Below are 14,175 nucleotides of genomic sequence, written 5' to 3'. Positions count from 1 at the left end.
AGACATTGTGTTGTGGCACCAGAGTAGTGTTTCTTAGAAGGTTATAATCACAAATCACAAGACATACATATGGATTTCACCTTGTTATATCAATTGAATATTTATATATTATGCATCAGGAAAGTCAAATTAACTTATTGCCTGTTCTAAGAAAAGCTGAACCTCTTTAGGCTAAATCAGATTCACACACCCAGTATAGTTAAGTCTAAATATGTTTTAATAGCCCATTTATGCCATTTAAATAGTTTGAACAACCTCAGTTTCATCTCTTATTACTTATTCCAGGTCCAAGTTTTGGAAACAGGCCAATATTTTAAACAAAACTACTGAACACATCATTTGATTGTCTATGCTATTTGATGATCTAGTAAAAGACACGTTCTAGACTAGAACCCAAAATTTGACATACATCCGAAAACTGTAATTCGTAGAGCTCCTCAAAGGCCTAATAGTCCTTTTTGCACAATCTTTCGGTAAAAAACAATTGTATTAAAATACTCATAATTTCTAACCAACTCTGTGACTGGAGTCTCCAAATAACTAATAATGCTATTTATCCTCCGACATGTTACTAAGATAGTTGCAGTAATGTTGGGGGCAGATGTGGAAAACTGCCAACACCTAAAATATTCTGAGTTTTAAGACTGTGAGCAATGCAGGGGCACGTGAGTGGCTCAGTTGGTTAAGCGTCCAGCTTTGGCTCAGGTCATGAACTCATGGCTCATGGGTTCAAGACCCTGTTGGGCTGTGTGCTGTGACAGCTCAGAGCCTGGAATTCAATTCTGTGTCTCTCTCTCTCTCTCTCTCTCTCTCTCTCTCTCTCTCTGCCCCTCTCCTGTTCGCACTCTGTTTCTCTCTCAAAAATAAATAACACTAAAAAAAAAAAGACTATTAGCAATGTAAAAAAATCCAATTTTTATCCTATCCGAAGAGATAAAATCATATAAAGGTCATTACAGAAGAATGCAAGGAGTAAATGTAAAAATGTTTGAAAAAGAGGAGCCATCAATGATTTTATGTTTTGACACTTAAATTGGCAGATATATTCTTACATATATCAACTGACTAAAAGTAAAAAGGAGTTTGCTTTTTTTTTTTAAACGTATGTGTATTCCTGTCCTTGAGTTTTTACAAGTGGTAAAGTAGTCAAGATTTTAAGAAACGTGTTGGGCTAAAACCAGGCAAGAAATATTAATTCTAATCAGTGTTTATTCACATGAGAATTTACTGTTTTGGGGGAAAAAGTTTTAGCCATTACAAGAAAAATGCCAAAAAGCCAATTAGATTTTTCTCTAAGTACTTTAGACAAGCACAGGTTATTTGTATTCACCCCATAGAGCACTATGTGGGAAACTTTTGTTGCTATCTTTGATGTATGAAAAGTGACTACGCTGGGCTTTTTTTCTGGCTTCCCTTACCTCATACTTCTAGGCAGCTTTCATCATTAAAATGTACTTGATGCAGTTTTTAGCACCACTATGTACTAACTGCTTTATTCATTATTTAATTTAATCCTCACAATTGTTTTTCATTTTTGCAAAGAAAAAATGGAGACTTAACTGAAATAAGTTGCCCAGCGTCACAGAGGTTCGTCAATGGCAGAGCCAGGATTCCAAGACTATTTGCTTAACTCTCATATGTAATGCGTCCTTTTTTCTTGGCCATCTACTCCAGACACCATGTTTGGTGCCAGAGATGTGAAGATGAGAAAGACTTTCTTTCTGATCTCCTGGCACTCAGGCTGGTAGAGTAAGGTCATTGCCCTTTCCTGTGTGGTTCACCTGGCAGCACCAGGCCTGCCAGTGGCTGCCAGGCTGAGTGCTCCCTCCAGGTATCAAGTGACATCAGCTAGAGCCCCTGTTTTCACAGAAGCCACAGGCAGTTTTCTATCTTAACTCCAAGGTGGCTATTGCCTAATGCAAGTTCTTGCTGTAACACTACCAAGTATTTTCCAAGTCTTCTGGTATTCTCTCAACAGAAAAATCAGGAAGAAATGTTGCACAAGAATAAAGCAGGAATATTACTTATAGGCATTGAAAATGTGTTTCTGCAGTGTAAGTCAGAACTGACAGGCACATAGAGCCCTGAGCCCGAGCCTGTAATGAGACTTCCTTTTTTCCAGCACCCTGTGACCCACTGCATGACTGGTCCATTATGACAGCAGCAGCAACCACTGTGCTCAGCTCACCACATGAGGACAACCTTCCCAGTGTGTGCCTGCCATTTATTGGGACATTAGTGGACGGCCATCCTCCAGATGCCCAGCCGTGACTGTCACACAAAGAAAACGTTAGTTTTCTTGGATGTTGCTATTATAATTTGAAAATTAGTTTTGCCTTCATGGCTGCATCACATTTGGAATCTCTCTTTGATGTTGTTATTAGTTTGGCTCATGGTGTTCATGATAACTGTCACACATTAATCACGTCCATCACGTGATTCTTAATTTGCTCCATTATGACAAATGGATTTAGACACAAACTTGCAATTACCTATTTTGAGGTTAATAGCAGATTTGGGGTTGTAATTGGTTCCCAAATATTCAATTTAGGGAAATTATTTCTCACCCAGCTCTAAAACATGTTCTAAATGAGCAAATTGTATTTTTTACTGTCACTGCAAATTGTGCCAGATGAGACCATCTGAGACATTTGAGCATAGTAATACACCCAGAAGTTTTTATCAGAACAGATATCTGTGCATTCTGTGGGGTGTTTTGCTCTTTGTCATTATCTCATTTATCCACCCCATTTTTATCTGGATCTCAAAATACTCCAAAAAATTTTACTTTATCAACTCTCTCCTTATGGGGAATATTGTATAGTAATTCTATTTTCAGAATGTTACCAGTCTTAATAATGACCTACAATTACCATTTTTTAATCTGATGGCAAGAAGAACATATTTGTAAAGGTTGCTATTCCTTTTGGTTTTTTCTCTTGGATCTCTTTCTTAAGTATTGTATATTTTAAATGATTGCATATCTAAAACCATCCCAATAATTCTCCTTATGAATAAGCACAGGGATATCTAATAGGGTCCTTTTTGATTACAGAGACTTTTTCTTGCAGAGTTTGTATAGATTAATGTTTCCCTTCTGCTGCAGCTATGTCTCCTACCTATGAATTCCTGTATATCTCCAGGAAATGGTACACATTCATCTATTCCAGTAAAATTTCCTTTTCTGACAGATCTTAGTAACAGGAAATTATAGGCACATAGGATGCCAGTTAACAAGTGACTGCAAAAAGGGGTGAGAGATGGAAACACGGGAATTACAGGTGGAAACATTCAGAAATCAGCTGGTTTAGAAGTTGTGTAGCATGGAGGCTAAGAGTCCAAATTCTGGACTTAAGCAGCCTGTACTTGACTCCTGTTTCAACTGTTTTCTGTTGGACTATAGGCAAGTCACTTAACCTGTATCAACTTTCTCATCGGCAAAATGATGGTATCTATCTCACAGAGTTGTTGTGAGGATTAAGTGAGTAATTTTGTAAAGCTTTTAACACATCATTAAGTGCTTAGTAAATATTATCTATTACCCTCTCTTGTCCAAAAAAGGAAATTCTCTCCTCATGGTCCTTAGAAGATGATCATTCAGCCTGTGCTTAACACTTTTCCTGTGAAGGGCCATTTGTTACTCCTCTAGGTATTTTCCTCCTATTTTTTGAGTAGTCCTAATAAGGAAAATTCAGGTCTTCTTCCTTGTGACTTCTATACTTTGGGTCTAACTCTGCTCATTAAGACCTATGTAATGTGTTTTCTATAAAAAGACTTTTCAAATATTTGAAATATCTCATCCATCCTCTCTGTCAGGTCTTTCCTTCCCCAGGCTAATTACCTCGGTTCTCTTAACTATCTCATACATTGTTTGCAGGCCCTTTACCTTCCTACTTGTCCTAAATTCATCCTTAAGTCACATGTGAATCCTGCTATTATAATATAGTGCCTAGAATAAAACCGAGTGTTACCTGACCAGTGCAACATGTGGCTTCTCTTGCTTTAGTTCTAAATAGTATCATGGTCTAATATTTCTTTAGATTGTTTTCTGTGTGTGCATTGGGATAGGGAAGCAGCCTGGAAACCACCAGGCTCTTTTCTCTTACATGCTTGCAGTCACCTAAAATTCATAAGGTCTTTTTCCATGAACTGTGAAATGCCCTAAGCCATTTTTGGTGCTATTGATATTTTAACCCAAGTGTAAGACTTTATATAGTTTAGTTAAATGTAGTAATCTTCTTGTTGGCATAGCAATGAGAAAAGGGTGTATAGTGGGAGAAGTACTAGAAAGAGTTTACTAGTTTTTTTGAGGTGCCTAGCCTAGTGTCATACACACAGTGGATGTTCTCTGAGTCTGCTGACTGTAAAATATTCAGATAGTTAACACTCACTGAGTGCTTGCTGTGTATCAAGAAGTGTCATAAGCACTTTACAGGAAGGTTCTGCTCTTTAGCTGCATTTGATAGCATAAAAATTATAATGTAAAGAGAGATTCCATAACTTGATCAAGCTCATATAGATTGATAATGGTGGAAAGGTGGACAGGAACCAAATCCTACATGCTTGAAAGCTAGGGAAGGAGTGTATATTTGATTTGCAAGCCATCGATATGACACTGAAGAGTGTTTCCTGGGGAGTGGTGCAGCCAGGTATGGGCTTTAAAAAGTTGCTTTGGCTACTCTGTGGAGGGAGACGAAGATGGCCCAAGGGCAGAGAGGTCACCTCAAGACTTTTAAAGGTTAGACAAGAGATGGGTGGGTGGGCAAGGGAGCTGTGGAGAAGTGGATAGTTCAAGGTCTCTTATGGAGGTTGAGTCAAGATTTAGTGGTTGGTTGGACTTGTTGCCAAGGGAAAGGAGAACTCTGAGGTGACTCCCACAAGATGACAGTGGTGATTAAAAATACAAATTACTTAAGGAGAACTAGTTACTTAGATGATTATGTTCTCAGAAAATATCTTAGTGGGTGCTAAACGAATGGATGCTATATGTTAAAGTTAAAAATAAGATACTACTTTCAAAAGGTTTACTTCTCTATTACATCATATCCTTAAAAAATTTATATAAGACAATGCCCTTATGAGAAAATGAAGACTGTTTTATAGCCATAATACCTCTCTCTCTGGGAGAGAATGCCTTTTTCCCATGAGGAAAGTTGGCAGACAACAATTCTCATTTGTTCCTTTATGTTTCCGATCTTTTTAGTCGTCTCTGATATATTTCTATGAGATTAAATCATGGGTACATGTGTCCAAACACATCTGTTCTGTTCAGAGCATGTTTGAAACGTTTAGGTAGGAGAAGGAACAGAGCTAGAAGGAGGTAGAATAAAATTTTTTTTTAAAAAAAGGAAACTCATAGAATTTTAGCTCTGTGATAAGCCTTATAGATAATGTCTACTAAATTGCTCATTTTTGAGTTGAGGAAGTAAGGACCAGAGAAGGAATTCTTCGAATCCAGCCTGGGAGTCTTCGATCCTCAGTCTAGAGATCTCTCAATGGTCATGAATTTTCTTAAAGCCATCATCTAGAACCCTGTGCTTCAGAAAGGAGCTGTAGAGGAAGAAAACAAATTTAAAGTTAAGGAAGAAATAGCTTCCATCTGAGTGGCAACAGTGATCGTATCAGAAAAATACATCAGCAAGAACTTCACATTTTTGGGATCAGTAGGTGAGATGGGTGAGAAGAGACAAGAAAGGAGCTTAGCATAGATACCCTAGTGAGAATCAGCAGCACAGGGTCAAGGTCAGCCAAACAAGTCAGGATAATGAGAGCCAGTAAGCATCAGGAGCTAGGGCTCAAGGTATGACATGCTTGCCAAGTGGGCTGGCAGGCATATTCCAGACACCAAAAGGAACCTGAGCACCTCACAGCCCAGGCAAAGCCTGCACCATGTTACCTGCCAGAGCTTAGAGAGCTTTACTTAATTGCAAAAAGCAGTAGGCATTAAGCACCTGAACTCTGGAGTGAAAACGAAAGTCTTAGTACATGAGAGGCTGAGCTCTTGAAATTTGGGTCTATAGCATTGCCAAGGTAATGGCTATTGTATTCCACCTGTCAGGCCCTGACCATCACCATCCTTTTCTGATAAGTCTATGAAAAAGTCGTGCAGGCATGAAAAGAAGCTGGAACTGGAATTCATTGAGAGAAGAAAGTGAGAAAAACGATGTATCTTTCATAATAGAGGAGGTATAAAAATGTATATAGTGAAAAGTCACCTTCCGAATCATGTCACCTGCTCTGCCCAGTACCCATTCCTGCTAACAGCTAACTGCTGTTTGGGTTTATCCTCTGTGGGTATTTTTCTGCATATGTGAGCCAAACAAATACAATATTCTTGTTTTCCTTCTTTTTTTATAAAGTGGCTCTGTATTATACATGCTGTTCTGTACCTCACTATTTTCATTTGATAAGTAAGAACTGTCATAATACAGAGCCATCTCAAGTCCAGAAGGTATCCAGGGGCTCCTGTCCTTAATGAAGGTTTCAAGATACATAGTTGTGATTCAAGCTTAAGTAAGATTGACAAAAGTAATAATACTGGAATGTTGGATATTGTGCTTGAGAATCCCTCTGTTTGATTACACTCTGTGTCTGTGGTTGTAGCCGCTAGGGTACGGACCCAACTGCTCTAACCCTGTCACTGGCCAATAGACAATACTGAGTTATTCCTGCCATTTCTTACTTGTAAATGGGAGAGGGTTAGACTGGCCAACCTTTAAATTCTAATTCTAGGACTGAAAACCCTGTTTGAGTAGTTTAAAATCTCACCAGTTTATGAGATATTCCCATGTTCAGGGACTGGAATATGTCTGGCTGTTAGATTTATATTTTGGAGGTAGATGTTATGGCAACTTCCTTCAACAATAATGGTCTTCAAAGTGATTGACTTTTTAAATTGTGAAAATTCCAGGTATTCAGAAAAGCATAGAAAATAGTATAGAAACATCAATACACCTTAGCTTAAAAAAACAAATGATTACAGATGCAATTAAAGTCCCTAATTACATGCCTTCCTTCCTCCTCCAAAAGTAACCACTCTCCTGATTTTAGTATTTATCATTCTCACACACATCTATGTACTTTTGCTTCATTTGTATGTATCCCTGAACAATATAATTGATTGTTCCTTTGCAGGTTTTAAATTTTTATATGTGTGTGTTTTTTTTAATACATATTCTGCTTCTCACTTTTTTTTTTGGTTATTATTCAGTATTATACCTCCAAGATTTATCCACGTTGGTATATGTGTCTTCATTCATTCATTTTTCCATTCTGTAAACAGCCCCAACTTAATTTTCCACTCTTCAATTGGAGGACATTTAGGTGATTTTTCTCTTTTCTGTTACAAACAGTGCTGCAATGAATATCCTTCTGTGGGTGTGTGTATCTTTGTGTCTAAGAATAAATGTATGAGTGCATCTTTAGCTTTATTAGATACTGCCAATTTGCTCTCAAAGTTGTGCTCATTTACACTCCTACCATCAGGTATAAGATTTCTCATTGCTCAGTATCCCTGCCAACACTTGGTGTTGCAGATTTTTTTAATGTTTGCCAGTGTGATTGGTGTGAGATGATATCTCATTATGACTTTAATTTGTATTTACTTGATTTATGATGAGGTAGAGAATCTTTAGGAATGTTTATTGGAACTTCAAGTCCAATCTTATTTTGGATTGCCTGTTCATATCTTTTTCCCCCTGTTTTAGGAGATTGCTTTTATCTTACTGGTTTACAGTCATTCTTAGGCCATCTAGATGTTCATCTTTTGTCAGTTGTATGCTTTGCAAATACCTTCTTTAAATCTACAATCTGACTTGAGTTTATGTATGGTATCTTCATGAACAAATTTTTCATTTTAATGGAGTTGAATTTATCATCTTTTGCTTTGTTTCTTCTATTTTGTCTTTTAGAGCCCTTCCCCATCCAAAATTTAGGAAGATCATTTTCTCCTAAAAGTTGTAATTTGTTTTTATACCTAGGTCTGTTATCTACCTGAATCCAATTTTTTTTTTTAAATGTAGCTAACCACTTATTGGGTATTCCATCCTTTACACAGTGTCATTTCATTAAACAAAAAATATGTTCTGGACCACAGAGTGTTCCCATCAAAGTTAACAGCCTAACAGAAGTATTTCTTTCAAGATGGCTGCCTTCACTGAAAATATTTTTGAAATTTCTCTTTTTTAAATTACATTCTTTTTTAAATGTTTATTTATTTTTGAGAGGGAGGGAGGGGGGAAGGGAGAGAGAGAGAGAGAGAGAGAGAGAGAGAGAGAGAGAACAAGTTGGGGAGTGGACAGAAGATCTGAAGCAGGCTCTGCGCTGACAGCAGTGAGCCCAATGCAGGGCTCAAACTCACAAACTGTGAGAGTGCCCCATTTTTTTAAATAACTTTTTTAAGTTTATGTATTTATTTTGAGAGAGTCAGAAGCACAAGCAGGGGAGGGACAGGGAGAGAGACAGAGACAGAGACAGAGAGACAGAAAGAGAGAGGGAGAGAGAGAATCCCAAGCAGGCTCCATGTGATCACACAGAGCCTGATGTGGGGCTCGAACTCACGAACCATGAGATCATGATCTGAGCTGAAGTCAGATGCTTAACCTACTGAGCCCCCCAGGTACCCTGAGTGTGTCCCTTTTTAAAATTGCATTCAAAGCCTGCTGTAAACTATTTATTACCTACCATCATTGGCAGACATTTTTCCCTTTAAGGTCAGATTTCATTTAGAATAAACTTGGTGATGAAGCTGGATAGTGACTTTTTATTTAACTTAAAATGAGATATGACTGCAAACTCCTAAAATTCTTTTCCTTGTATGAATATAAAGGGATTCTGAAGGCAGGCATCTAGGAGAAATTCTCAAACTATTTTGAAATAACAGTAGCCTCAATATAAATAGCAGCGTAAAATCTTCATTATGTTCATTTGAAAGTTTAATCCTGTTAAGTTTAAGCCAATTTCTTATAACTTAGCTAGGCAACCGTATCTGTAGATAGATGCATGAATGAAATACCAAGAGATGAATGTGAATAGAACAATATGTTAAGTGTTAGGAAATAAAGAAGATGTGTATGTGCAAGTCACCTTCAAGATCAGGAGTTTATTAAGTGGGCCAGAAATACTGTATTTGGCAACTACAGTTTGGTCCCTGACTACCAAATGTAGCCACAAAAATCTTTTAAGCATGGAAGCAGTGTGATCAGATTTATACTTTTAATCAAACTCATCCTGGCAATAGTAAACTTTTTCTATAAAGGGCCAGATTGTAAATAATTTAGGTTTTGTGAGCCACGTGGTCTCTCTCTCCACTGTAGCATGAAAGCAGCCATAGAGAATACATAAATGAATGAGTGTGGCTGTGTTCTGATTAAACTTCATATACAGCAACAGGCAGAAGGCAGGAGCCGGCCCTTGGTCATAGTTTCCTGACCACCGAATAGGAGACAGATTGAGGAGAGGATGTAGCAGAGATGGGAAGATCGCCTAGAATGATTGGGCTGGATTGGGGGGGGGGGGGAGGTGGGGAAGAAAGGAAATGGAAAAAAAAAGACTGGATGGAGAAAAAGGGATGACTGAGTAAATGTTGCAGAAATACTTGGCAGAACTGGTGGTGTTCTGGAATGGAGAGGGGCTGGTATTGAGGTGAAAATAATGGTGGGATCTATCTCTGGGAAGGCTTAAATGTCCGTGGAGATCCCGTCACCTCTTTTTGAACTCTCCAGGAGAACAGTCGTGGTTTGGGCTTTTGTTTTTGTTTTTTAGAGCCTGCTTTATATGATTTGACGGACCATGGTGGTAGGGAAAGGCCTAGTGAGGGAATGTTAGACACCCTGTGGACAATTATGCAAGCTCAGCATATTTGCTGGTATTGCTACTTTAGCCTTATGCCAAGAGGTAGAAAATTCCACATGGGAACATCTGTGTACAGTGGACTTCTATGGGCAGTGACCATCATGGCATCTCTAAGTTGGCAACAGACATTTTCACAAGGAGATGCATCCTTTTGCCACTTGAGAGCCAGCTGTCAGAACCACTAAGGGACAGTAGTTCAACAACAGAACTTTCAGTCATGACAGTCTCTGAATAAGGCCTAAAAAAATCTCTCTTCTTCTCTTCTTACAGTTGAAATAGTTGAGCTATATTCTGCCACTTGAGCTCTTTTGGGGGAAAGGGTGTGTGCAAGATGCTAAATTAGGTTCCACTTGAATCTTTAGTTCTGTTGACACTGAAAGGTTCTTCTTATCTTTTGAAATGTGAGTGCTAAGTTGAAGACAGTGAAGAATTTCTCTTTCTCTATCTCTAACATGGGATCAGGATTACATCCATGCTCAGCCACCAAGTCTTGTGTTAATGGAACTAAAACTCTCTGGGGAAGCATCCCAAACCTACTTAATGTTCCCAAGCACTAAAGTTTGCATTAGGACTTTTACATTAGCTGAGGTATCTATAAAAACGCATGCTTGCAACTAGGTCCCTGGTGGCTTCACATTGGAGGAAACTCTGGAGCATCCATCATTCTACCCAAGAGCTAGAATAACTTTCACTGCTGCAGGTACTTCCATTACATAACTCAGTTGAGAGTGTTCTGCAATTGCCATGGCAGAGCTTAGCCATGATTCCATAGAATAATGTGAAGATAAAAAGGATTTTTACCTATTTTTACCCAAGATACGTTGGTAGGAGATTTGAGGAAAAGGTTTTTAAGATGAGCATTTGATTTTCTTTGTACCCCTTAAATGTCATGGCTTTTCCACACCGTTTCCTCATCTAGTGCTATAACTTAACACATTCTGGCCCACATCTTGCCAGCAGACCCTTACCTTCAGCATGCAATCACAAGCAGAAGTGTTTTGTTTTTAATTTTCACTTTATTTAGCAACAATTTTGTGAGACATTGTTTAGATTTGTATCTTAGGTGGAATCTTCTGGATTGGTGGTTATGTTTTGCTGCTTGTGTGGCAAATATTTAATGAAAGTGAATTTTTTTATAAATTAGACACTGGAAGCCAAGAAACATGATTCTCAGCCTAGCCTGCATATTTGAATCACCTGGGGAGCTTTTTAAAATACTGATGCCCAGGCCCTGCCCCATATCTTTAGAATTCGATTCTTTGGGAGTGAAGTTGGGGCTCCAGTAGTTCTTTGAAAGATCCCCTGATGATTCTAATATGCAGTCAGGTTTGTGAACCACTGCCTTTTAAAATGGAAATCCTACTGCGCGCCTCTACACTTTATAACTTTTGTGAACAGAAAACAGCCTAACTCCTTAGTATTTAAGATCCTTCATAGAATGGCTTCGCTACTTGTCCAGTAAGCTCATGCTAGTCTGCTGTATACGCCCTCTAACTACACCACTTTTTTCCGGTTCTATTTAGGTATAATTGACATACAACACTATTTAAGTATATGGTGTACAGCATAATGATTTAACTTACATATATTGTGAAATGATTACCACAGTTATACTCCGTTTTCTCAAATAAGCGGTCCTACCTCCATCTCCATGTGTTAAAAAATACTTTGGAGAAGAGACCCTATCATTGCCCACCAAAGTTTTCCCATTTCTTAAGATGCCCCTTAGGCATCAGCACCCTTACTTAGCAAGCCTTTTCTGGTTCTCTTGGGTGAGGTTTTCTTCCCTCTGCACTGTGTATCCTTATCACCTTGCAGGTACTCAGTTGTCTGATGTATCACTATTTATCTATATGCCCCCCTCCTCTAAAACTCTGAGTTTATTGAGGATTGGGTCCATGTTTTACTATTCTTTGTACTATTATACAGGGCCTAGAACATAATGAGTACTCAACCTATGAATAAATGAAATTTATTCTAAAAACTCATTTTATGGGGAGCAATAGCATGGGTTCCAGAGTCAGACAGCCTGGGTTCCAGTGATAGCCCTGCCACATACTAGCTTTGTAACCTTGTGCAAGTTATTTAATATTTCTGAGCCTCAATTTCATTATCCATTAAGTGGGAATAATATTATTTGCTACTTAGGCTTGTGAGAATTAAATGGGATACTATTTATAAAGTGGCTAGTATAGTACCTAGTGCATGGTAAGCATTAAATATTCACTGGTATTATTCTTACTGCCTCCTCATTGATTTCCATATGGATGTAACTGTAAGTACTATGTGGGATAGTGATAGAGCAGGAAACAGGCGAAACGTGGTCTGTGAAGTTTGGATTCATCTGGTGTAGGTTGGTTGAACCCTCTTGCCCTTTCTTTCAAGGTCTTATTGGCTGGCTGGGAGAAGGGAGTAGACAGAGCTCCATGGAATCGACTATTAGAATACTTTGTGAGTTTTTAGGGCTTGAACTCAGGACCCTGAGGTCAAGAGTCGCATGCTCTACCAACTGAGCCAGGCCCTTGATAGGATACTTTGAAAGACAAACAGAGGATCCTGGGTTTGTAAAGGATATGCTATAGCAAGAGAGTGAAACAACTGAGATTACATATGAACAGAATTATTCTATACAATTTTACATGATTAGAAATAGGAAATACTGGAAACAGGGTAACCCCTCTCCCCCAAACTGACATGAAATAATGAGAATCTACCAAGGGTAGACACTTACTATGAATTTCTGACTCTAAGGCAGAAATAAAAATTGTATACACACTTGATACTTTATGGCTACAGTCATCTGCCCAGAGGCATTTATTGAAATCAGATCATCACAGCCCTTCCTGATCCCTGGTCTGACACTGGAGATTCTAGTAGTTAGAAGGTTAGAAGAAGAAGAGAATGGGGAACAAAGACAGAGAGTAATCAAAGAATCAGATCATTTATTTACTCTTTCTCATGTTGCATGCCCTAGAAGCATGAGGATTATCAGGGTCTGATATATATGCAAAATCACCATTGTGATGACTGAAAATTACAGTGAGTTCAACCTTAACTAATGTAGCTATAAACATCATTACTACATTTTTTACTACATTTTACTTGTAGGTAAAATAAAAATGACGTATTATGTTCCATAGCACAATACTTGGTCTGTCATCTGTACTCAGTAACTGTAAACTGTTGTTAATCTCATGAGATTGATGCAGATGATTGATGATAATTATCCATGACTCATTCGTCAGTAGGAGAAAATCCTCTACTTTTAGAGTATACTTAGGAACATTGGTTGGGATGATACATTGAAATTCATGCTAAGGTTTCTTTGACCCAAATTTAAACAATAATACTATCTTGATACTCGAGCGTGGGGATTTTATTATTATAGAAAGAAGTTCCTAGGTCCTAGAAAAGCAGTATTGTGAATAATAGGGATTACTTTGAACTGATTTTAAAACAATTCTTTTCAAATTTAATTCCCATAAATATTTCAGAATCCACAGAAGAGATAACAACCAAAGGATAAAAAAGGGCCACTATTATTCAGGTATAAAAGTGAAGCATATGGCTGTTTTCCAGAAGACATGTTTATGGTAATATAACATATGGGTAACATATGGAGAAAATCAAGTTGGAAGCCCTCTGGAAATTAGACTAATATATCACCACTAAGCAGATGTAAATTGCAGTGCCTTAGTTACCTACTGACGTGACTATCTCTCTTAGAATTAAAGGAGCTTTTCAATAGCTGAAATCGTTTGGACGTATGTTTACATACAGTGTATTTATTTATATCCTTAGTGTTTAAAGATAATGCTACTGCTTCTGACTACCATTCGTGACAATTGATGTGGCTAAAAGACAGAGAAGTGACTAATAACCCTTGTCACCCTAGATTCACAGAAACTAGTGACTTTGATGGCTAGGACCATGTTTTCCCACAGTTTTTCTCAGTGTGAGCTGTCCCATTTCTTGATTACTGGTAACCAGATTCATCTCATCTTCCCTGTTTTCCCAGGACTTTTTTTTTTTTTTTTTAACAGTGAGGCTGTATCATTTTGAATGGTACTTCACTGGGTTCTTTAAAGAATTTCTAACACTCGTCCAGCTTACGTTAATCCCATTTCAGGTCACCATAAAACAGTTGTTTTCATGTCTAATCGGCAGGCTTGCATAATCCACAAGAAGCCTGTTGTCAAGTGCACTTCTTCAAGCTGGTAAATTTGTTGCAGTCTGGGAATGTGATATTTGTGCTTCTCTCTCACTGCTTACTAGGAGCTTAAGTATTACTCACAGGTGATGCTGATGAAATTGCGCAGATAA

At 38.1% G+C, this 14,175-nt stretch overlaps 1 protein-coding gene across 3 annotated transcripts in view; it reads left to right on the top strand.

The window, feature by feature from the left end:
• The window catches only part of FBXL17 (F-box and leucine rich repeat protein 17), a 492,553-nt gene that overhangs the window by 398,309 nt on the left and 80,069 nt on the right, over positions 1-14,175 (top strand). Inside the window, exon 8 of one of the 3 annotated variants that reach the window (XM_042990906.1) lies at positions 2,123-2,708. The exons of the other annotated variants lie outside the window; for them this stretch is intronic. Within the exon in view, the coding sequence (XP_042846840.1) occupies positions 2,123-2,271 (149 nt within the window). The 3' untranslated portion in view covers positions 2,272-2,708. Of the gene's footprint in view, positions 1-2,122; positions 2,709-14,175 lie in introns of those variants that run through there. 3 annotated transcript variants of the gene reach the window in all.

This window comes from Panthera tigris, chromosome A1 (assembly GCF_018350195.1).
Source record: "Panthera tigris isolate Pti1 chromosome A1, P.tigris_Pti1_mat1.1, whole genome shotgun sequence".
Taxonomy (NCBI): Eukaryota; Metazoa; Chordata; class Mammalia; order Carnivora; family Felidae; genus Panthera; species Panthera tigris.
Note: the sequence above shows the minus strand (reverse complement) of the source record. Positions and strands in the feature narration are given on the sequence as shown.